The sequence below is a fragment of the Mobula hypostoma genome, chromosome 10 (assembly GCF_963921235.1).
Source record: "Mobula hypostoma chromosome 10, sMobHyp1.1, whole genome shotgun sequence".
Lineage (NCBI taxonomy): Eukaryota > Metazoa > Chordata > Chondrichthyes > Myliobatiformes > Myliobatidae > Mobula > Mobula hypostoma.
In genome coordinates, this window is record NC_086106.1 from 28,548,227 (window position 1) to 28,572,765 (window position 24,539).

General features: G+C 45.5%; 1 protein-coding gene across 1 annotated transcript in view; it reads left to right on the plus strand.

Moving 5' to 3' along the window:
- The window catches only part of LOC134352467 (uncharacterized), a 192,867-nt gene that overhangs the window by 97,585 nt on the left and 70,743 nt on the right, over positions 1–24,539 (plus strand). The window contains exons 9-10 of the mRNA XM_063059744.1: positions 3,594–3,702; positions 24,145–24,294. Coding sequence (XP_062915814.1) covers positions 3,594–3,702; positions 24,145–24,294 — 259 coding nt within the window. The remainder of the gene's footprint in view (positions 1–3,593; positions 3,703–24,144; positions 24,295–24,539) is intronic.

The following is a 24,539-nucleotide window of genomic DNA, read 5'->3' on the forward strand; positions in this document are numbered from 1 at the left end:
CCTAGCACGTAAGTACTATTACGAAGAAAGCATAAAGCACCTCTACTTCCTTAGAGGTTTGCGAAAATTCAACATGATATCTATAGAACTTCGTCAGTGTTTTAGATGTGTGGTGGAGGGTATACTGACTGGTTGCGTCACAGCCCGATATGGAAACACAAATGTCCTTGAATGGAAAAGCCTACACAAAGTAGTGAATATGACCCAGTCCACCATGGGTAAAGCCCTCCCCACCAAAGAGCACATCACCACAGAATACTTTCGCAGGAAAGTGGCATCCATCATCAAGGAAACCCACCACCCATGCCATGCTCTCATCTTGATGCCATGAAGAAGGGACGGGAGCCTCAGGATGCACACCACCAGGTTCAGGAACAGCTATTACCCCTCAACCATCAGGCCCTTGAGCCACAGGGGATAATTTCACTCACCCCATCTCTGAACTGTTCCCACAGCCAATAGGCTCACTTTCAAGGACTGTTTATCTTGTTCTGTTGATATTTATTGTTTGTTTATTATTATTTTTTTCTCAGCTCAAGCTGGTAAATCTAGAAAATTCTATAGATGTGTGGTGAATACGGGCATAGCCAAGCACACTCGTTTCTCATTAGTAGGAACTTTTGGACTTTTCTAGTGGTGTTTAGTATTGTGGCTTTCTGAAGATTTATATACTGTAAATATTGTTGTGTTGTCTTAATAGTTTAATGCTATTGTGTAGTGACTTTGGGATGATACCAGTTGTAGTTATGTATACCCTATTCATGTTCCATAGTCTTTCAATTTCCTCTTTTAATTCAGCATGTCTTTGGTGTTCTTTTCACGTATTGATTTCTGTTTGTTATGTGTGTTTGGAATAGCTATATCTATTAAATAAGTTGTTCTTGCTTGTTTAGGGTAATATATCTGGACAGTTAATATGGATTGTCTTATCTGTAATAATGTCATAATATAATTTGTAGGAATCTGACTCTAAAACTAGATCAGGCTTGTATTTATAGTAAAGTACAGTGTATTTTGGGCTGGCTGGTGGCATAGTGGCATCAGTGCTGGACTTCGGGTTGAGAATCCAGCTGGCTCCCAGTAAGAGCTGGTGATCTCTTTAAAAAAAATTCACCCGGCAGAAGGCAATGGAAAACCACGGCTGTAACTTGCCTCGTATGCAACTTCCCAGCACGTCAGAGCAGCGTGGAAGGAAATTGTCTGCCAACTGGATATAATTCCGGATGGTGTCCTTAGTGATGGATGGCACTTTTCTGGGCATTGCCTTTTGAAGATGTCCTTGATGGTGGGCAGGCTAGTGCCCATGACAGAGCTGGTTTAGTTTACAACCCTCTACAGCTTTTTCAATACTGTGGTCCCTCCATATCTGACAGTGATGCAACCAGTTAGAATGCTTGTCCATGCTACATCTGTAGAAAATTCTAGAACATGAGCAGGAGTGGTCCATCAGGATCCCCACGCTTGTCTCATCATTCAGTCTGATTTTGGCTGATCTACACTGGCCCCCAACTCTTTTCTGTTCCATTTCCCCAAATACCTAATTTCCCCAAACTTACAGACAAAATTATCTACCTCCACTTTAATTACTAACAATGATTTAGATTTGGAAGAAGACAGTCGTCCTTCATTAAAACTGATATTTTGATATGACTCCCTGATTACTGGCTGTTCAAGCCTGTAAATCTCCATGACCACATCTTCTACAGAGGGGTTGCTGAAGGTACCCTGATTGATTCCAGTATTGCCTGGTAACGGCAGCTTGAATGCACAGGAATGTAAGAAGCTTCAGAGAGTAATAGTCTCTGTTCAATACCTCTCCGGTACGTCCCTCCCCACCATCAGCCGTATCGACATGGAGATGCTACCTCAAGAAGGTCACATCAATCATCAAATATCCCCACATCCAGGCCACGCTATCTCCTCGCAGCTGCCATTGGGCAGAAGGTACAGATGCCCGAGGTCCCATGCCACCACATCCCAGGCCAACAAATTTCCCTCATCCAAAATGAATCAGCACAATATTAATCAGTACTAGAGTATAACAACACTTATCACCACTCTGATTACTTTGCACGACAATGAACTTTTTTTGTCTAATTGTATTCTTTCTTGTAAAAAATGTATGTAAATACTTGTGCAAATGACAATAAGCTCGGCGTTAACACTGACTGAATTGGAACTGACTTTCTTACATCCTTCACATACATGAGGAGTAAAAATCTTTATGTTACGTCTCTGTCTAAAAATCTTTGTTACGTCTCTGTCTAAATGTGCACTGTGCAATCATAGTAATTTATAATAATTTATAATAAATAGAACAGTCAATGTAACATAGAAATACACTCAAATCAGTTAATCAGTCTGATGGCCTGGTGGAAGAAGCTGTCCCAGAGCCTGTTGGTCCTGGCTTTTATGCTGTGGTACCATTTCCCAGATGGTAGCAGCTGGAATAGTTTGTGATTGGGATGACTTGGGTCCCCAATGATCCTCCGGGCCCTTTTACACACCTGTCTTTGTAAATGTTCTGAATCATGGGAAGTTCACATCTCCAGATGTGCTGGGCTGTCTGCACCACTCTCTGCAGAGTCCTGTGATTGAGGGAGGTACAGTTCCCATACCAGACAGTGATGCAGCCGGTCAGGATGCTCTCAATTGTGCCCCTGTAGAAAGTTCTTGGGATTTGGGGGCCCATACCAAACTTCCTCAACCGTCTGAAGTGAAAGAGGCGCTGTTGTGCCTTTTTCACCAAACAGCTCGTGTGGACAGACCACGTGAGATCCTCGGTGATGTGGATGCTGAGGAACTTAAAGCTGTTTGCCCTCTCTACCCCAGATCCATTTATGTGAATAGTGGTTAGCCCATTTCCATTTCTCCTGTAATCCACAACCAGCTCCTTGGTTTTTGTGACATTGAGGGAGAGGTTGTTTTCTTGACACCGTGTCAGAGAGATGACTTTTTCCTTGTAGGCCAACTTGTTACTGTTTGAGATTAGGCCAATCAATGTAGTGTCACCGGTAAATTTAATTAGCAGATTAGAGCTGTGGGTGGCGATACAGTCATGGGCATACAGGCAGTAAAGGGTTATGGTTAGGATTGAGGGGCTCCTGAGTTGAGGATCGGAGGGGCAGAGGTGAGGGAGCCCACGCTTACCACCTGCCAGCGATCTGACAGGAAGTCCAGGATCCGGCTGCACAAGGCAGGGTCAAGACTGAGGTCTCTGAGCTTCCTGTCGAGCCTGGATGGAATTATGGTGTTGAATGCTGAACTGTAGCCCAGGAACATCATGGCACATAAGCACCCTTCTGTGTAAGGACGGTATGTAGTGCAGGGGCTATTGCGCCGTCTGTGGATGGGTTGTGTCGGTAGGCGAACTGTAGTCCAGTGTGGCTGACAGCATGCGGCAGATGTAGTCCCTGACCAGCCTCCCAAAGCATTTTGATTTTCAAGTATACTTTTACTTTACTGTCCGTGGAAGTGCGAAGTGTTTAATTGGTGGCCACGTTGTCCATGGAAACAACTTACTGGATTTTAGCTACTGTGGGGAAGTTCAGACGGTGCTTTCAGATCATTACCGTAGCACCACCCTCACTCAGAAATAGCGGTGGGGCAGGGCTCCAGTGCGCAGGCGCCGAAACCGGAGCTCGTGTCCGAAGCAGTCGGAAACAAGTCAGCGGAGCCCGGCTGCCGGAGGGTCGGCAGCAGGTAGGAGCGGGTTGCCGACGCGGCGTTCATCAGCACTGCCTCCCCCTACTGAGGGGCAATCGTTGCACGCTTCGGAAGCATTGCGGGCCGCCGCAGTCCTGGTCCGAACCCCGGCGATTCCCCGGTCGGTTACGGAGAGTCGCGCCGCCAGGCCGACCAGGATGTCCATTGGAGCGCATGTGTGTTGCCGGAGCCCTGGTGGATGCGTTTCTCCCCCATATGGGCTTATGGATAAAGAACCGGCCAGGGAAATTGTCCAGGCGCTGCAGAGATCGCGACATCTTATCAGAATCAGGCTTAATATCACTTACCTTTCTTGTTTTAAGGCGGCAGTGTATTACAATACATAATAAAAGAATGCAGTAAAGTCATACATGAGTTTATTGCACATTCAGAAATCTGATGGCAGAGGGGAAACCGTGGTTCCTAAAATGTTGTGTGTGTGTGTGTCTGTCTGTCTTCTGGCTCCTGTACCACCTCCTTGATAGTAGCAATGAGAAGGGGACTTGACGTGGGTGATGGTGATCCTTAATGATGGATGCTGCCTTTTTGAGGCATCGTCGTTTGAAGGTGTTCTGGATGCTGTGGAGGCTGGTGCCCGCGGTGGAGCTGGCTGAGTTTACAACTTTTCCGATCCTGTGCAGTGGCCCCTCTGTACCAGACATTGACGTGGAATGATCTGCATGCTACCTCTGTAGAAATTTGTGAGAGTGTTGGGTGACATATCAGGTCCACTTGAACTCCCAATTAATTACAGCTGCTTTTGTGCCTTCTTTGTTTTGTATCAATATGTTGGGCCCAGGATAGATCTTCAGAGGTGTTGACATCTAGGAAGTTGAAACTGCTCAGCCTTTCCACTGCTGATCAGTTGATAAGGACTGGTGCTGGTTCCCTCTGCTTATCCTTCCTGAAGTCCACAATCAATTCCTTGGTCTTACCGGCACTGAGTGCAAGGTTCTTGTTGTAACACCACTGAACACACTGATCTGTCTCACTCCTGTACACCTCCTGGTCACCATCTGATAGTCTGCCAATGATAGTTGTGTCAACGGCGAATTTAGAGATGTTGTTTGAGTCACACAGTCATGGGCGTACAGAGAGTAGAGCAATGGGCTAGGCACACAATTTACAGCTGTGCCAATGTTGATCGTCAGCGAGGAGGAGGTGTTAGTTCTGATCCACAGTGACTGTGGTCTCCTGATGAATCAAGGATCCAGTTGCAAAAGGACTTCAGAGTGAAAATCGGGTTTACTGTCATGGGCATGAGTACGTATATGCACAGGTACAATGGGAAACGTACAGGAGCGTCACAGGCACAAGGAGTCAGATAAGCAGCAGCTGCAAGAAAATCATAAATTGTTCATTAATATGCTTGTTCGTCCATCATCGACGTCGATGAGGACCTCGACACCACTATGATGGTGTCGAGACTAGCGCGTGACTTGGATTTAAGTGAGGGAGAGTTGCGCAGCGTCAGCCTCACTCTCTCTTCCCAATTCCCATCTGGATCCAGTGGCAAGACAGAGTCTAGACGGCTGGAGATGGGACTAGGCGCAGTGGATGACCGAGACGTCTTCTGTGTCTTGTCCTGCTCTACACGTTCCATGACGCTTGCAGAGACCGGCTTCTTGACCGTTGGACCTTCCGCTGGTCTCGTCTGCTCAATCCGCCGGAGTCTGTCTTCACATGCTGGGATAGACAACTCCCTATCTCACTGAGAGTTTGAGACCCATCGGCTATCCTCACCTGGTTTAGCCGGCTTGTCGAAGCCGTTGCCCGGGGTGTGGCCGCTGTCGCATGAAAACAGCTACGGGGAGCCACAGGTGAGAGCTGAGTGCCAGGTGGGGACCAAAGGTGGACAAACCGCCTTGAAAAGGATGCGACATGTTCCCCCACCAGAGGTGCTACCCCTCCCTGACACCCCATACACCCCATTAATATAAGAAAGAACACAACTACAACCATCAGTTAATAGGGACAGCCTCTTATTTGGGACTACTCTTAAAGAACAAAAACTAATTGAAAATATTGCTGGAATATCATTTATTTGTGACACGATGCCACTTAATTGGAACAGGAGACTTGCCAAAAAGGTTTTAAGTTTTGTCAGTCACAGATACTTGTGTGGCAGTTAGGCATGACATTGTGCTTAGAGACAACACTTTTTAAAGCCCTAGTTTCTGTGTCTGTATACAAAAAGCAGTTATTTTTGTCACCGACAGTTGGCGAGAAATGAGCAGGAAGACAATTCTGCATCATTTTTCTCACTGTGGTTTCAACCATTTAGGCTTGGTGATGCTAGATACAGCCGGGAGTGAAAATGAAATGATTTCACTACTTCAACACGTTAGGGACTACAAAGAATTTGATGGTACTGTATTGACAATTATCTTGTATGCTACAGTGACAATGGAGGTTTGGAGGATTCAGTCATTGAAAGCATTGTATGAAGGCAGTCCATTATCTACACTAGTTGCCTACACTGATTTTGTTCATTCCATACACCAGATGCATTCCTCTATCGATAACTGTTAGGAACTTGTACACAGTTCAATAGAGCTGTCGTACAGTTGGTAGTTTTCTAATTTGTTCTGTATTTCATTTCAACCTTAATTTGTTATGTTTGTCTTTTTATAACTTTTTAACTATTTTCATCAAGCTTCAGCTAATTGGGGCAGCCACTTAACTGGTCCTGATGTGTTCCAATTAATCAGTATCTACTGTATTTGAAAGAGCACAACTGCATCACAGTCTTTGAAATAACGAGTGAGAAAGTGACATTGTAGCAGGGTGAGAGCCATTTGAAATGACTAAGTCTCATTGGGACTGAGTCATTCTTTGACCAAATAAACAAAAGGGAGTATTAGTGTTTGTTGGAGTGGGTCATTGTTAGAGTGGTCAGTCTTTGGTTCAGCAGGATTTGGCAAAAACAGGCAGAGGGTGTTTTTGATTCTGGAATTTGGGCTTGAGAAGTTGTAGCCAAAAATATAACTCTCTTGGGAGTAAAGTCCTAATCTATTCAATCTTTCCTTGTAACTCAGGTCCTCTAGTCCCAGCACCATCCTTATAAATCTTCTCTGTGGTCTTTCAACCTTATTTACATCTTTCCTATAGGTAGGTGACCAAAACTGCACACAATACTCCAAATTAAGCCTCACCGACGTCTTATACAATGTCAACATAACATCCCATCTCCTGTACTCAATACTTTGATTTATGAAGGCCAATGTGCCAAGAGTTTTCTTTATGAGCCTATCTACCTGTGCTGCCACTTTCAATGAATTATGGATCTGTCTTCTTAGATCCTTTTGTTCTACCACATTCCTCAGTGTCCTACCATTCACTAAGATCTATCCTGGTCCTACCAAAGTGCAACATCTTGCACTTGTCCGCATTAAATTTCATCTGCCACTTTTCAGCCCATTTTCTAACTGGTCCAGATCCCACTGCAAGCTCTGATAGTTTTCCTCTCTGTCCACTACACCCCCGATCTTGGTGTCATCTGCAAATTTGCTAATCTAATTACCCACATTATTGTCCAGATCATTGATAATAGATGAGAATTAACAACAGTTCCAGCACCGATCCCTGCGGGACTCCACTAGTCACAGGCCTCCAGTCAGAGACGCAGCCATCTGCTACCACTCTCTGGCTTCTCCCATGAAGCAAATGTCTAATCCAATTTACTACCTCATCTTGAATGTTGAGCGACTGAACCTTCTTGACCAACCTCCCATGTGGGATCTTGTCAAATGCCATGTAGACAACATCCAATGGTTTGCCTTCATCAACTTCCTCAAAACATTTTATAAGATTAGTTGAACGCAACTTATCACCCATGAAGTTATGCTGACTATCCCTAATCAGTCCCCCTCCATCCATATACTCAAATATCTGGCCCCTTAGCATACCTTCCAAAATCTTTCCCACTACTGGTATGAGGCTCACTGGCATATCATTTCCAGGTTTTTCTAGAGCTTTTCTTAAAAAGCAGAACAACATTAGCTATCTTCCAATACAACGGGACATCACCTGTCACTAAGGCCCACTGCAATTTCTGCACTTGCCTCCCACAGGGAACACCCAAGAGCTTGTCAGGCCCTGGGGGTTTATCCACACTAATTTGCCTCAAGACAGCAAAAGCCTTCCTCCTCTGTCATCTCTATAGGGTCCATACCTCGCTGCTGCTTTGCCTCACTTCGAAAGACTCTTGTGTCGGTCTCCTGAGTAAATACAGATGCAGAAACCCGTTTAAGATCATCTGCATCTCTTCTGGCTCGGAGAAGAAGGGCCATAGTGTAGCAGGGTTCTTCTGCTGCTGGAGTGGCCAAGTTGGGTGAGGAAGCCCCTCATTGATTGTAGTGGTGTACTATCCCAGAGGAGCACATGAGTTGTTGTGTGGGAATGTCATAGAACAGCACTGAAAGTATTGACTAAGAATGTAACGAGTGAAAAGGCATTGCACAGTTTATTCTTGTAAATATTATTTTCCTTGGTGCTGTTTCTGAATTCTGGCAATCAGGCCTTTTGCCAGATGGTTTGGATCAGGGAATCGGGGACCAGGGATTGGGCTGTGATCAGGGAACCACCCCATGGAGCCCATGTACCGCAGCATCTGTGGTGCTTACTGCCCGCTGGGAAGTCGCTCAGGATCAGAGTTGTGTACATGAGATGGGGAGAGAATTGGCCCAACTGAGCATCCAGGCTGTGTTCCAGAATCTAGTGCCTGTGAGCAGGTCTCAGTGTCAGTGGGTATGTAAGAAACGAACAAGATATTGGACACGCGTACAACACAGCTTCTAACTGGGCTGTAAATAGAAGGCTCAGCAGAGGGGACTGTGGGGGAAACTGACCTGGTGTGAAGTAAAACCCGCCCAGGATTGCAGGTGGGAACGGCATTGGCACCCAGTCCAAAGTTAAAGTCAATTTGTACGTGTATGGACGGATGCAGTGAGAAACTTACTCGCAGTAGCAACAGATAAGCTGCATTTACAAGAAAAATGTAAAATGTAAATTATGGATAACTTTACAAGAAACATGAAGTCTGTTCTAGTACAAAGTGGTCAAAGTGGCCATCTTGTCGCTGAATGCTGGTGACCAGGATTGTGCTGGTTGCTTCAAGAACTTCCTGTTCGATGGAGAATCAGAATCCAGTTTATTATCACTATGCCACAATATTTGTGGTTTTTGCAGCAGCCGCACAGTGCAATACATACAAATAACTAACTTACATAATTAAATAAATAATACAAAGATGAATAATGAGATAAGTTCATGGGTTCATGAACCCTTCAGAAATATGTTGGCGGAGGAGAAGAAACTCTTCCTAAAAAGTTGACTGTGTGTCATCCGCCTCTCTCCCTGGCACAAGAGACAGCAGATACAGGAATCTGGAGCATCAAACAATCTGCTGGGGAGCCAGCGGATCAGGGAGGGAGGGGCGATGAAATGTACACCTAATCAAAGAGGAGCCTTGACTAATATCTTTGTGTCTGCTCTAGCCACGGGTGAAGTTGCGGAGGACTGGCGAGTAGCTATTGTTCCGTTGTCCAGGAGGGGAACAAGGGATAATCCTGAAACTAGACTGGTGAGTCTCACATCATTGGTAGACACATACTGGAGAGAACTCTTGGCGATGGGTTTAATGAGCGTTTGGAAAACCATGCCCAACTAGGTGGAGACAGCATGACTTTGTGCAGGGCAAGTCATGTCTTACTAACTTGACTGAGCTTTTTGAGGAGGTGGTTAAGGGTGGTTGATGAAGGCAGAGCTGCAAATGTTTTCGACATGGATTTTATTAAGGCTTTTGACAAGGTCTGTCATGGGAGGCTCATCCAGAAAGCAAGATACAGGTGATCAGTGGTGAATTTGCTGTTTGGATTCAGAACTGGCTTCCCCATAGAAGACCATAGTGGTGTTCGTTGTTGAGGCTTTGGAGAGAGTGCAGATGAGGTTTACCAGGATGTTACCTGGATTAGAGGTCATGTACTATAACGAGAGGTTGGACAGGCCTGGGTTGTTTTCTCTGGAGCAGCTGAGGCTGAGGGGAGATCTGATAGAGATTTATGAGAGTCATAGGCAGAGTAGACAGATGATAGCTCTTTCCAAAGACTCAGATATCTAATACCAGAGGGCATCCATTAGGGCGAGAGGGGGTAATTTTAAAAGAGATGTGAAGGACAATTTTTTTTACACTCAGAGTGGTGGGTGCTTGGAATGCCCTGTCCCAGATGGTCATAGAGGCAAAAACACTAGAGATTTTTAAGAGCGATTCAGATAGGCACAAGGATGTTGTGTCCTAAGTAGCACCATCAGCTGATACGCAAGCCGGGTTAGTATGATATGGAGAGCAAGCAAAGCTTCCCTTCTCCACACAGCTGATGAATCCAAAGAACCGGCAGAGCCTGATACAGTTTGGCAGTAGCAGCATTGCGGGAGTTGCCAACCAATGTCAACTTCAATGTAGGGCTGCCTTAGGAGTCCAATCTTGGAATTTTCCTCAAAGTTTACTCACAAAGCCTTCCCAATGGATAGGTTTGGCCACAAGCTAGTGGAGGTTTGAGATCAGACTCTTCCTTCTAACTGAGCTGCCAACCACGGCTGAAAGGTAGGCACATGAATATGAAGCAAATGGAAGGACATGGACGTTGTGTGTAGGCAGGAGAGATTAGTTTGCCGTTTGCTTACTAATTTAACTGGTTCCGCACAACATTGAGACAAAGGGCATGTTCCTGTGCTGTACTGTTCTACGTTCAAGAGGTAGTCCATGTGGTTTACAGACAATGAAGGAGCTTTGAAGGGCAGTTACTGGTGGAATGTGGGAAGCACAAAGGCCAATTTGTGCATTGCAAGATGTCACAGGGACCAGGGTGAGGGGTGGCCTGACCATCTGTTTTCCTGATATCGTTTGAAGGGGAAACATTGGCCCGGACAGATGGGATGTTAAAGCATGTGAATGGCCCAGGATAATCTTGAATTTCAAGTTCAACTTTATTGTCATTCAAGTGTATACTGCCAAAGGAAACAATGTTCCTCCAGACCAAAATGTACAACTACACAAACAACACAGAAAGTAGTATTAATGTAAATACATTAACAAATTACAAAATAAATTCCTATTCTTCTATGTATTGAATTGACTTCATTTCTTACATCCTTCATATACTCGAGGAGTAAAAATCTTTACATCTCCGTCTAAATGTGCAATGTGCAATTTATAGTAATTTATAATAAATAGTATGTACAACAGGACAGTCAATATAGCATAGAAATACAATTGTAACAGTGTGAATTAATCAGTCTGTCCTGGAGTCTATTGGTCCTGGCATTTGTGCTGTGATACCATTTTCCAGGTGGTATTTGTTTGTGTTTGGGGTGACTCAGGTCCCTAATGATCCTTCGGGCCCTTTTTACACACCTGTCTTTGTAAATGCCTTGAATAGTGGGAAGTTTACATCGCTGGGTGCTGGGCTGTCCACATCGCTCTGTTTCCTGTGATTGAGGGAGGTACAGTTCCCATACCAGGCAGTGATGCAGCCAGTCAGGATGCTCTCAATTGTGCCCCTGTAGAAAGTTCTCAGGATCTGGGGGCCCATACCAAACTTCCTCAACCGTCTGAGGTGAAAGAAATGCCTTTTCCACCATGCAACCGGTATGTGGAGACCACGTGAGATTCTCAGTGATCTGTATGCTGAGGAACTTAAAGCTGTTCACCCTCTCAACCCCAGATCCATTGGTAGGGGTGAGCCCGTCCCTGTTCCTCCTGTAGCCCACAACCAGCTCCTTTGTTTTTGCGACATTGAGGGAGAGTTGTTTCCTTGACAGCACTGTGTCAGGGTGATGATTTCTTCTCTGTAGGCTGCCTCATTATTATTTGAGATTAGGCCAATGAATGTAGTGTCATCAGCAACTTTAATTAGCAAATTGGAGCTGTGAGTGGCAACACAGTCATGGGTATACAGAGAGTAAAGGAGGGGGCTTAGGACACAGCCCTGTGGGTCACCTGTGTTGAGGGTCAGAGGGGCAGAGGTGAGGGAGCCTATTCTTACCACCTGCCTGCAATCTGACAGGAAGGCCAGGATCCAGCTACACAAGGCAGGTGAGGGCCGAGGTCTCTGAGCTTCTTGTCGAGCCTGGAGGGAATTATGGTGTGGAATGCTGAACTGTAGTCCAAGAACAGCATTCTCACATAAGCATCCCTCCTCTGCAGATGTGTAAGGATGGTATGTAGAGCTGTGGCTGTTGTGTCATCCGTCAAGTGGTTGTGTCGGTAGGTGAATTGTAAGGGGTCCAGTGTGGGTGGTAGCAAGCTGCAGATGTAGTCCTTGGCCAGCCTCTCAAAGCATTTGCTTATTACTGAGGTGAGTGTGACAGGACGCCAGTCGTTCGGACATGTTACCTTGGTCTCTTTAGGTACAGGGACAGTGGTGGATGGTTTCAAGCAGGAGGGCACTCTACACTGGGAGAGGGAAAGATGTAAAATGTTTGTAAACACACCCACCAGTTGAGCTGCGCACATTCTGAGTACCTGCCCTGGGATGCTGTCCGGTCCTGCAGCCTGGCGACTGTCCACTCATTGGAAAGACCCATGTATTTCGGCCTCAGAGGGGACAAAAGTGCATGTCGCTTTGGCGGTTCCTCTCGGGCTCAGTGTTGGTGACATCGAATCGAGATTTAGCTCATCTGGGAGAGTAAAGGTAGTGTTCATGGACCATTTGTCTACAACCTCCTGTGCATTAGGGACATGGATGCAACCAGTTAAGATGCTCTCCGCAGTATACCTGTAGAAGTACATGGCCATGCACTTTCCCACATTGACAACCATTTGCCAAATGTTTCAAAGTGAGAATCTTGTTTATCATTAATGCCTTGTGTGACATAAAATTTGCTGTTTTGTGGCAGTGATCTGGTGCAAAACCACGCAAATTACTCTAAATAGTGCAAAAAGGAAAATAAATCTGATCATGGAGGATAAGAGGCTATTTCTGAATGATTAAGTGCAGATCTCCAGTCTCCTGTACCCCATCCTGAATAGCTGTGTTGAGAAGTGGGCATGTCATGGATGATGAAAGTCACCAAGCCCCCTTGTTGAGGTAACACTTCTTCCCTGATGGTGATGAGAGTGGTGCCCATGTCTTTGCTGGCAGAGTTTACGATCCTCGGCAGTCTCTAGCAGTCCTGTGCTTTGAGGCTTCCGCACCAAACTGGCAGAATGCACATCAGCGCACATCCATAGAAATTGGCAACAGTCTTTGGCAGCATACCAAATCTCCTCAAACTCTCCTCAAAGTAGATCCTCCGAGTTGCTGACACCACAGAACCTGACTTACTCACCCTTTTCACCGCTGTCCCTGAATGGGGACGGGGACTGGTGTGTGAACTCCCCACCTGAATGGGAGCCAATATGTGAACACCCCCAAATGGGGGCCAGTGTGTGAACCCTCCCCACTGAATGGGGGCTGGTGTGTCTGAAATTTCCCCCCTGAATAGGGGCTGGTGTGTCTGAAATCCCTCCCTGAATGGGGACTGGTGTGTGAACTACCCCCCCCCCCCGAATGGGGGCCGGTGTGTGAACTCCCCCGCTGAATGGGGACTGGTGTGTGAACTGCTTCCCCCCCCCCCTGAATGGGGGCCGGTGTGTGTGAACTCCCCCCCTCAATGAATGGGGGCCGGTGTGTGAACTACTGACTTACCTTTCCTGAATCAACAAGTTAGCTTTTGTAACACCATTCAATCAGCCAGTCTTTCTCACTCCTGTTCGCCTCGTTGTCATCATCTGATATTTCACCATAACAGTACATTTGCCCACTATTCAGTTGTGGAGGCCAAATATCTTCATCACCAAGTTCCTCCCATCTATCTTGATGTCATTGGATTCCTCTCCAGGTTATTCCTCTCCAGGTTATTCTTCTTCAGTTAATAACCTTCCCAGGCCCGAGAACTAGTCCCTGGCAAGGTTTACCAGATTGTTTTGTGGGGTGCCAGGTTGTCCCATGAGGAGAGATTAAATAAACTGGGCCTAAATTCTCTCAACTTCAAAGAAAAACTTTTCACGAGAGACATGAGACAAAAAGAGACTGCAGATGTTGAAATCTGGAACAGAAGAAAAATCAGGGCACTGGAAGTATTCAGTGGCCGGGCAGCATCTGCGGATGCAAAAGTTGTGGGTCTGTTTGGGTTCACTGGATCATATCCTCAACACGAGGACTTGGCCATGAGATAGAGGTGAGAAGAAATTCCCTCACTGAGAGGTTATAGATCTCTGCAGTTCCCAATACAGGAGAGCTGTGGTGATGTGGTCACTGATCACAGTCAAGTCGATAATTGGAGAATGTGGGAGCCAAATGACACGTGGTCATTGCAAAGGAAGGGGTTTTGAAGTACAAGATCAGCCGTGGTTTGATTGAGCACTGGAGAAGGCAGGAGGAGCTCAGTGGCTGTGAGATTTCTGCACACCCACCTGCCATCTAGACCAGGGGTCCCCAATCTGTTTTGCACTGCGGGCCGGTTTAATACGGACAATATTCTTGCGGACCGGCCGACCCGGGGGGTGAGGGGGGGGCGGTAGTAGGGTTGCCAATGGACAAGAGTAGCAGTCAAATACGTTGTGTTTACCCTGAGAAAGACTACAATGACCATGAAGCCTTGCGCGGGCACTAGTGCGCATGCGTGTATGTGCCGATTTTTTCCTACAAATCGTTTTTTGCGATTCTGTTCGCGGGGGGGGGTGTTAATCACGACAGGAATATAGGTGATAAGTGGCTAATACACTCAATTTTGTTTCTAAAAGGGTTTCTCTGATGAATTTAATATTAAACACACAGCGCATATTTTCCTCGCATGAATATAGTGATAAGTCAATTATCAGGGGAGGACAGGGGAACTTGAAGTAAGTGTTGAACGAACTTCCAGTAGAAGTGGTCGAGGCAGGTTCGATATTATCATTTAAAGAAAAATTGGATAGGTATATGGATAGGAAAGGAATGGAGGGTTGTGGGCTAAGTGCAGGTCGGTGGGACTAGGTGAGAGTAGTGTTTGGCACGGACTAGAAGGGCAGAGATGGCCTGTTTCCGTGCTGTAATTGTTATATAAGTCGCTTATAAGTCAATAGCATCATAACATTTTAAGTAATGTTTGGATATTAAACACACAGCACATATTTTCCACTTATGAACATATAAAATCATTGCAACACACCAATATCGCCGAATCAGTGGGAGCCCTGGGCTTGTTTTCCTGCAACAAGACGGTCCTATCGAGGGGTGGTGGGAGACAGCGATACTCGAAGGGGGTTCCTTATGTCCAGTCTATTCCGCAATTTAGTTTTTGTTACATTCATTACAGAGATATGTTGGAAATGGAAGCACTATTTTCAGTGCTTTCCTGGCTATCTCAGGATATTTAGCCTTGACTTTGATCCAGAATGCCGGCAGAGATGTTATGTCAAATATACTTTTCAGCCTGCCGTCATTTGCAAGCTCGAGGTGTTGATCTCTTTCGCGCGCTGACATGGACGACGCGCTGGTAATGACCTCTCGTGCGTTCAAGCTCAACAGTGACCGTGACAGGGAATGAGGAAAGGTGCAGCGACTCATATCGCCATATCATATCGTTTCCTCGCGGCCCGGTGTTTGGGGACCGCTGATCTAGTATTTATGACAGGGGCCATTAACAGTAATAACGTGTTGTATATGCACCTTAAATCAACTTGTACATCTATAGAATTTTTAAATTATCTGTTAGTATTATTGTGTTAACGTTATTTTGTCCTGTATGTGACATACTGTATCTATTGTGTTTTCAACCTTGGTCCCAGAGGAACGATGTTTCATTTAACTATATACATGTGTACAGTTGAATGACAGCAAACTTGAACTTAAAGAGAAAAAGCAGAGAGAGTGTTAAATAGAGTAATGCACAAAGTGATGGAGGAACTCGGTTGACCAGGTGAAGGGTATCAACGTAAAATGTCGACTAAACATTTCTCTCCATAGTTGCTGTCTGACCCATTGAGTTCCTCCGGCACTTTCTTTGCTGCTCCAGTGTCCGGCACAATTCCCTGTATCCCGAGAGTAGTAAATGGTTCCGGAGGATGGTATGTGATGGTGTTCCACAGGAAGTTACTGAATATTGAAAGGCCTCGATAGAGTAAACTTGGAGAGGGTGTTTAAAATAGTGAGGGAGTGTAGAGTCTAGGATAAGAGTGCTCAACATCAGAATACAAGGACACCTCTTTAATACAGAGATGAGAAGGAGTTTCTTTAGCCATTCCTCCTCAATGAAGGGGGATTGGCAAAAGAAATTCCAAGGAAGGTGGTGAATCGTTGCAATTCATTACCACAGACAATTGTGGAGTGTAAATCGTTGGGTGTATTTAAAAAGGAGTTTGATAGGTTCTTGATTAGTAAGGTCATCAAGGGTTATGGAGAGAAGGCAGGAGAATGGGGTTGAGAGGGATAATAAATCAGCCATGATGGAATGGCAAATCAGACTTGATGGGCTGAATGGTCTCATTCTGCTCCTATGTCTTATTGCCTTCTGGATGCTGTTCAACCCACTGAGTTCTTCCAGCAGAGTGCTTGTCCCTCAGGTTCCGGTATCTGCAGTGCCCTGTGTCCCTAGTTATATGCTCAGCTTTTAAGCTAAAACTTGGCACCACTAATCCCGACCAGATCCAAGGTCGATGAGTTTTATCACCATGATTGTAATAATGTTAAATAAGTTACTGTACAGGATCTCGTGAAAACTGCCTGTGTTCATAGCACAAGCTTTCCCGGGCTTTGTGGACATTTATTTTTCCGCTATTGCAGTTATCTTCTCTGGGTATTCTTCCCAGAGACCAATGAAATCTATGCTGCAAACAACAGGAATTCTGCAGATGCTGGAAATTCAAGCAACACACATCAAAGTTGCTGGTGAACGCAGCAGGCCAGGCAGCATCTCTAGGAAGAGGTACAGTCGACGTTTCAGGCCGAGACCCTTCTCCTTGGCTCATGGTAATCTCAGATGCCTCTATTCACAGCCGTTGACAAGATCACAAGTGGCTTTTCACCTCAAATGAGATCACTTGCAAAACAAGATATAGAGCTTGCCCATAAAACACGACCTGGTCTATTTCTGCTCCCTATACATTACAGTGCTTCAGTGTAATACTGTGAAAATGTGTCGAGGTTTTCTCTCTCTGTCAAGCTTTGGCTTCCAGACCCTTACTAAACTCTGGGTTAAAATGAGTTTCCTTACGTTACCTTTAATCCTTTCGCAAGTTGTTTATACAAAACAAATTTTTACAAACTGCAGATGCTGGAACTTAAAATCAAGGATAGAAAATGTTAGAAAAAAAGTCAGCAGGTCAGGTGATAATTGTGGAACTAGAAACTAGTAAGTCTTGGACTTAAAACGTTTGCTATTCTTTATTTAGTTATTTTTCAGGATTCTTGAATCCTTGCAATCTTTCTGGTGAAACGTTCCCAAAATATCAAGGGCAGGGAGCGTCAGCATTTAGACCCCATGCAAATGATAGTTTAGAAACATGGAAACATACATTCCACACGAGGAAGGTGTGTGCTCTGGCGGGTAACCTGTAGGAGGTGTGTTCCCGCGCTCACTACTCTTCCGATGATGGAGATCACGTGTTTGGGAATGCAGAAGTCAACGTGCAAGCTGCCCCCTGGTAAAGGACTGGTTCCATTTTCACAAACATCCTTCAGTCTGTTTTGTCCATAAGCATGATGACACCCAAAAATCACACCACATGGTAATCATACCTGCACGGCATTGTAATAAAAGGCACCGAGCACATCAAACTGATAAATTACTGAATGAGGAGAGGGAGAGGGAGAACTATTTTGGCTGTTTGTTGAAATCACGCACGGCTAACATTGGACATTTAAGTGAATAAAAAGCAAATTGGTTGGAGAATTTAGTTGGTCAGACAGCACCTGTGGAGGCAGAGTCTCAAGACGAAAAGTCGATCATTCTTTTCCCTCTACAGATGCTGCCTGGTAGGAGAAATGTCTGCACAGTGAGTCTTGGGGGAAAGATTCCATTTAAAGTAAATTCCTTGGTGAATAATGAGACCTTAGTGGTACAGGGCACCTCAGATGTAATGCCTGCCAAGTCCTACACAAGTACTGGAATCGAACTTAATTTCACTAAGACGACGTGAAATTAGTTGTTTACGCAGCACTACACTGGAATGTAAACAACTGTAAATTACATTAAGAAATATATCTATAAACTTAATTTTGCAAAAAGGGAGCAAAACTATTGATGTGTTCATGAATTCATTGTCTGTTCAGAAATCTGATGGTGGAGGGGAAGAAGCTCTTTATTAAAACATCGAACGTGTATCACGGGCAAGTGGTTAGTGAGGTCAGAATTTATTAGGTGCATCCAGGAGGGTTTGTTAAATCGATATGTAGATAGTCTATCAAGGAGGGGCTGTACTAGCCCTGGTGTTGGGTACGAGCTTGACCAGGTGACCAAACTGTCTGTGGTTGACCACAGCTCCTAATTTCTAAGATGCATAGCTATGGATAAGTTTAATAACTTTGCCTCGCGAGAGAGTATTAAACTGGAGCAGGGCAAATTATGAGAGCATCGTTCAGGAACTAAGGAGAGCTAATTGGGAACAGCTCCTTTTGAACAAATCCAGATCAGACATGCAGAGGGTGCTTAAAGAACAACTGCACAGTGTACAAGACAGATATGTTCTAGGCAGAAGGAAGGACAAGGTAAAAGAACGTTGGGAGGTGATGAAATTAGTCAAGAAATAAAAGGAAATGTATGTAAAGCTTAGAAAGCTAGAATCAAACACAGCCCTAGAGGGTTATAAAGAAACCAGAAAAGAACCCTGTAATTAGTGGTGTTCCACGGGGACCTGTGCTCAGATCTCTGCTATTTGTGATGTACATGAATGACCTGGATGAAAGTGTAGTCGGATGGGTCGGTAACTTTGCGGATGATACCAAAATTGATGGAGTTGTGGACAGCGTGGAAGACTGGCAAAGAGTATAGATCGGTTGCAGATATGGGCAGAGAAATGGCAGATGGAGTCTAACCCATTGTTAAGAGCAAGATCGTTAACACTGTTGCTGAGCAGAGGAATATTGTGATCCAAGGTAGCTACACAGGTCGATAAGATGGTTAAGAAGGCTTATGGAATGCTTGCTTTCATTAGTCAAGGCATTGAATTCAAAGGTCAGGAGATTATGTTGCGACTTTATAAAACTCTGGTTAAGTCACATCTGAAGTACTGCATATGGTTCTTGTTGCCCCGCTAAAGAAAGGATGTTGAGGCTTTGGAGGGGGTGCAGAAGAGGTTCACCAGGAAGTTGCCTGGTTTAGAGGGCATGTGCTATCATGAGAGGCTGGATAAATGTGGGTTGTTTTCTCTAGAGCAGCAGAGGCTGAGGGGAGATGTGAGAGGTTTACAAGATTATGAGAGGCATAGATAGAAAAGACAGGGTTCAAATACCAGAGGGCATGCATCGAAGGTGAGAGGGGGTAGGTTCAAGGGGGATGTGAGGGGTAAGTTGTGGATGCCTGGAATGCACTGCCTGGAATGATGGTAGAGGCAAATACATTAGAAGCTTTTAAGAGACATTTGGATCGGCATGTGGGTGTAAGGAAGATGGAGGGATATAGACATGGTGTAGGTCGGAGGGTTTAGTGTTTGGGTGTTTTTGATTTGCTTTTTAGCCAGTTCAGCACAACACTGTGGGCCGAATGGCCTGTTTCTGTGCTGTACTGTTCTATATTTTATATTCTAACTCAGGAAAGAAATCGGGAAAGCCAGAAGGGGCCATGAAAAATCTTTGGCACTAGGACTAAAGAGAATCCCAAGGCATTCTATACACACATCAGGAGCAAAACTAGGGAGAGAGTAGGATCACTTAAGGATAAAGAGGATAAGCACTTGTGTGGATGCAAAGGATGTGGGTGAGGTCCCTAAATAGCATCTACCAAAAGAGAAGGGCGAGGAGGATAGGGAGATCAATGTTGAGGAGGATAATAGAAACATAGAAACATAGAAAATAGGTGCAGGAGTAGGCCATTTGGCCCTTCGAGCCTGCACCGCCATTTATTATGATCATGGCTGATCATCCAACTCAGAACCCCGCCCCAGCCTTCCCTCCATACCCCCTGATCCCCGTAGCCACAAGGGCCATATCTAACTCCCTCTTAAATATAGCCAATGAACTGGCCTCAACTGTTTCCTGTGGCAGAGAATTCCACAGATTCACCACTCTCTGTGTGAAGAAGTTTTTCCTAATCTCGGTCCTAAAAGGCTTCCCCTTTATCCTCAAACTGTGACCCCTTGTTCTGGACTTCCCCAACATCGGGAACAATCTTCCTGCATCCAGCCTGTCCAATCCCTTTAGGATTTTATACGTTTCAATCAGATCCCCCCTCAATCTTCTAAATTCTAACGAGTACAAGCCCAGTTCATCCAGTCTTTCTTCATATGAAAGTCCTGCCATCCCAGGAATCAATCTGGTGAACCTTCTTTATACCCCCTTTGTGGCAAGGATGTCTTTCCTCAGATTAGGGGACCAAAACTGCACACAATACTCCAGGTGTGGTCTCACCAAGGCCTTGTACAACTGCAGTAGTACCTCCCTGCTCCTGTACTCGAATCCTCTCGCTATAAATGCCAGCATACCATTCGCCTTTTTCACCGCCTGCTGTACCTGCATGCCCACTTTCAATGACTGGTGTATAATGACACCCAGGTCTCGTTGCACCTCCCCTTTTCCTAATCGGCCACCATTCAGATAATAATCTGTTTTCCTATTTTTGCCACCAAAGTGGATAACTTCACATTTATCCACATTAAATTGCATCTGCCATGAATTTGCACACTCACCCAACCTATCCAAGTCACTCTGCATCCTCTTAGCATCCTCCTCACTGCTAACACTGCCACCCAGCTTCGTGTCATCCGCAAACTTGGAGATGCTGCATTTAATTCCCTCATTCAAGTCATTAATATATATTGTAAACAACTGGGGTCCCAGCACTGAGCCTTGCTAATATGTTAATATTGAGAGGGTACAGAAGAAGTTGGCCAAACTTGGGTTGTTTTCTCTGGAGCAGGTGGGGCTGAGGGGAGATCTGATAGAGGTTTATAAGATTATGAGAGGCATAAATCAAGTAGACAGAGAGTATCTTTTTCCCAGAGTCAAAATATCTACTAGCAGAGAGCATGATTTAACGTAACAGGAGGTAATTTCAAAAAGGAGATGTGAGGGGCGTCTTCTTTTACGTGGAGAGTGGTAGGTGGCTGGAATGCGCGGCCAACGGTGGTGGTAGAGGCTGATACATTAGCGACATTTAAGTGACGTTTAGATCGGCAATTGGATGTGAGGAAATGTATGGATATGGCCATTGTGTGGGTATTAGGAAATAGCTTGCTATTAATTTATTGCGCTGAAGGGCCTGATCGTGTGCACTTAACTAGAACAAAACTGACTGAGAGCAAAACGCCCAGTACCAACCTATGTTGAATAATTCTCTTCCAATGGAAACAGTTCATCTTGAAATTACATGATACCCATCGGCAATTTTAACACCTGTATTAAATATGCCCGAACATTTCTCTGCTCATTGAAGAACATCTTCAACAGTGTCTTTGAATAACTTATGTCCCATATTCAGCCAAGTTAATGAATCTTTACATCCATAATACCTCTGTGCCGAGGTTGTCAAGCCGAGGAGTGGTAATGGGGACAAGCTCCCACTACCTAAAGGTGCTCCTTACGGCATGTGACTCAAATAGCCTCTGACAACCAGGTTCAACTCCTGGCCTTCTCGTGTGGTTTAGCCTCTAAGCCCAGCGGAACTGTTTCTACTGACAGGAGAAGGGGCGAAGGTGGGTCCTGGCGCCTGAAAACCAGTGCTTCAGGTAGATCGAGCTCATCAGCCTGGGAAGGCAGTCCATCTAAGAGAGGGAAAGCTCTGCTTTCAAACCTCCGCTGCCTTGCGGCCATACCCACTCATGGGAAAGGCTTCGAGAGTAAATCCTGAGGACAGATCCGGAGCTGGAGTCCCTAAGGCAATCCGACACTGCCTTCAACCTCATTCTGGCAACTCCTGCGACGACACCGGTGCCAGGTTGTATCGGCCCTTGCCCTTCCCTTGGACAACGTCGGTGTCGTGGAGAGGGAAGACTTGCTGCATGGGGAACTGCCGGTCTTCCATAAAACCTTGCCCAGGCCTGCGCCCTGGTCTCGCCAGACTAACGGATGCCACACACCTCTGTCAAACATGGTATTTAGGAATGGGTCAAAAACTCAAATGCTCCTTCTGAAGTCTGACTTGTGTGCAGTTTAAAATATTGCAGCCGAGCTTGTGTCAGAGAGTTATACACACGGAGACGGGTTCTTTGGCCTATATCACTCGTAACCTTACCTATCCATGAACCTATCCCTATGTCTTCTGAACATAATCGTAACCTGTCCACCACCACCAGCCCCACTATCTCCTCTGGCAGCTCAGTACCATACCGCTATTTTGGTGTCACCCACAAACTTAACAAGTGAGACAAATTGTTGACGTACATAAACTGGCCACTTTAATAGGTACAACAGCTCATTAATGCAAATACCTAATCAGCCAATCATGTGGCAGCAACTCAACACATTAAAGCGTGTAGACATGGTCTAGAACAGGGGTTCCCAACCTGGGATCCATGGCCACCTTGTTTAATTGTATTGGTCTATATGGCATTAGAAAAGGTTGTGAACCCCTGGTCTAGAGGTTCAGTTGTTGTTCAGACCAAACATCAGAATGGGAAAGGAATGTGCTCTAAGTGACTTTGGCTGTGGAATGATTGTTGGTGCCAGACAATATTCTTGGAGAATCTTTGAAACTGCCGTTCGCCAGGGATTTTTGCACATAACAGTGTCTAGAGCAGGGGTTCCCAGCCATTTTAATGCTATGGACCAATACCATTTAAGAAAGGGATCCATGGACCCCACATTGGAGACCCCTGGACTAGAATTTACCGAGAATTTACAAAATAAAATCATCCAGTGAGCAGCAGCTTTGTGGGCTTGTTAATGAGAGAGGTCGGAGGAGAATGGCCAGACTGGTTCAAGCTGACAGGAGGACGACAGTATCTCAACTAACCACACATTACAATAGTGACGTGCAAGAGAGCATCTTTGATAAACCTTGAAGTGGATGAGCTGCAGCAGCAGAACTCCACTTCGGGTTCCGATCCTGTACCTGGTAAAGTGACCACAGCGTCTGTACATTTGCACTAGTGCAATGGAAGCCGACTATTACAGGCGCAGAGCATCTGATATGCAGCATTCACAAACAGAAACACAAATTCAACAGAAACTATACACAAGTTATTACAGGCAAAAACACAATTGGAGCAAAAGTTAGAAACTCCTTTGTAGTCCAAAGTGATCAGCTTGTCACAGTTTTGCTGTACTGATTAGATGAGATTAGATTCAACTTTATTGTCATTGTGCCGAGTACAGATACAAAGCCAATGAAATGCAGTTGGCATCTGACCAGAAATGCAAAGAATAGTGTTATTTACAAAATAACTGCGAATAAAAAGTGCTACAGCACACAAATATAAAAGTACTGAGACAGTACAATATGGGTGCAATACTGCTTAACGCTGTGATGCGAGGTTCAGCAGGGTCACAGCCTCAGGGAAGAAGCTCTTCCTGTGCCTGCTGGTGCGGGAGCGGAGGCTCCTGTAGCGCCTACCGGATGGGAGGAGGGTAAAAAGTCCATGGTTAGGGTGAGATGCATCCCAGATAATGCTTTTCGCCCTGCCCAGGCGGCGTTTATGATAGATGTTCTCAGTGGTGGGCAATTGGGTGCCGATAATCCGCTGGGCAGTTTTCACCACACGCTGGAGTGCTTTGCGGTCCGATACAGGACAATTGCTGTACCACACTGAGATGCAGTTGGTGAGTATGCTCTCAGTGGTACACGGTAAAAGATGTAGTGATTGAGGTCGTGCTGGGTGGTTTAAGAACCGAATAGTTGAAGAGAAGTTGCTTTTCTTGAACCTGGTGACGTGGGACTTCAGGCTTCTGTACCTCCTACCCGACGGTAGCTGGAAGAAAATAGCACGGGCAGGATAGTGGGGATCTTTGACAGATTTTACTTCAGAACATAGAACAATGCAGTGCAGGAGCAGGTCCTTTGCCCACAATATGGTGCCAAACTAGCTAAAAAAGCAAATCATAAACAGCCAAACACTAATCCCTCCTACCTACACAATGTCCATATCCCTCCATCTTCCTTGTATCCATGTGTATATCCAAATGTCTCTCAGCAGGCAGCGTGGCACGGCAGCAGCGGCCTTTCAAATCTGGTGCTACTTTAATTTAGTTTTAAGGCACAATTAGGGTTTAGGGCAATGGACAACAGAGCGACTATCTACCATTGCCAGATACTGCTACAATACAGAGATCGCCCAAAAACAAACCTTCGTGAAGATCTGCTGGTTAAATTGCGCGACCTCGGCCTGCTGAGGGAATCGGGCCCGCAGTCCTCAGAGTCGCCTGATGCCGGTGGCCGGAGGTGGGGACGTCGTAAGCGGTGTGCGAGGAAGCGGAAGTGAGGCTAGCGGGCAGGAGTCTGTGCCAGGAAAAAAGCAAGCCCTAGCCGGCTGGCTCTCCCATCCACTCTGCTCTCCAATGGACAATAAATTGGACTACATCCGACTCCAACGAAATACTTGGCGGGAGTACAGAAACGGACGTGATCCTGGACACCGCCATTCACCTGTTTATTTATGTAACCCCTCAAGCCATCGGACTACCAACCTACTGCCCTCCGCTGTGCCTATTGTCTTGTTTATT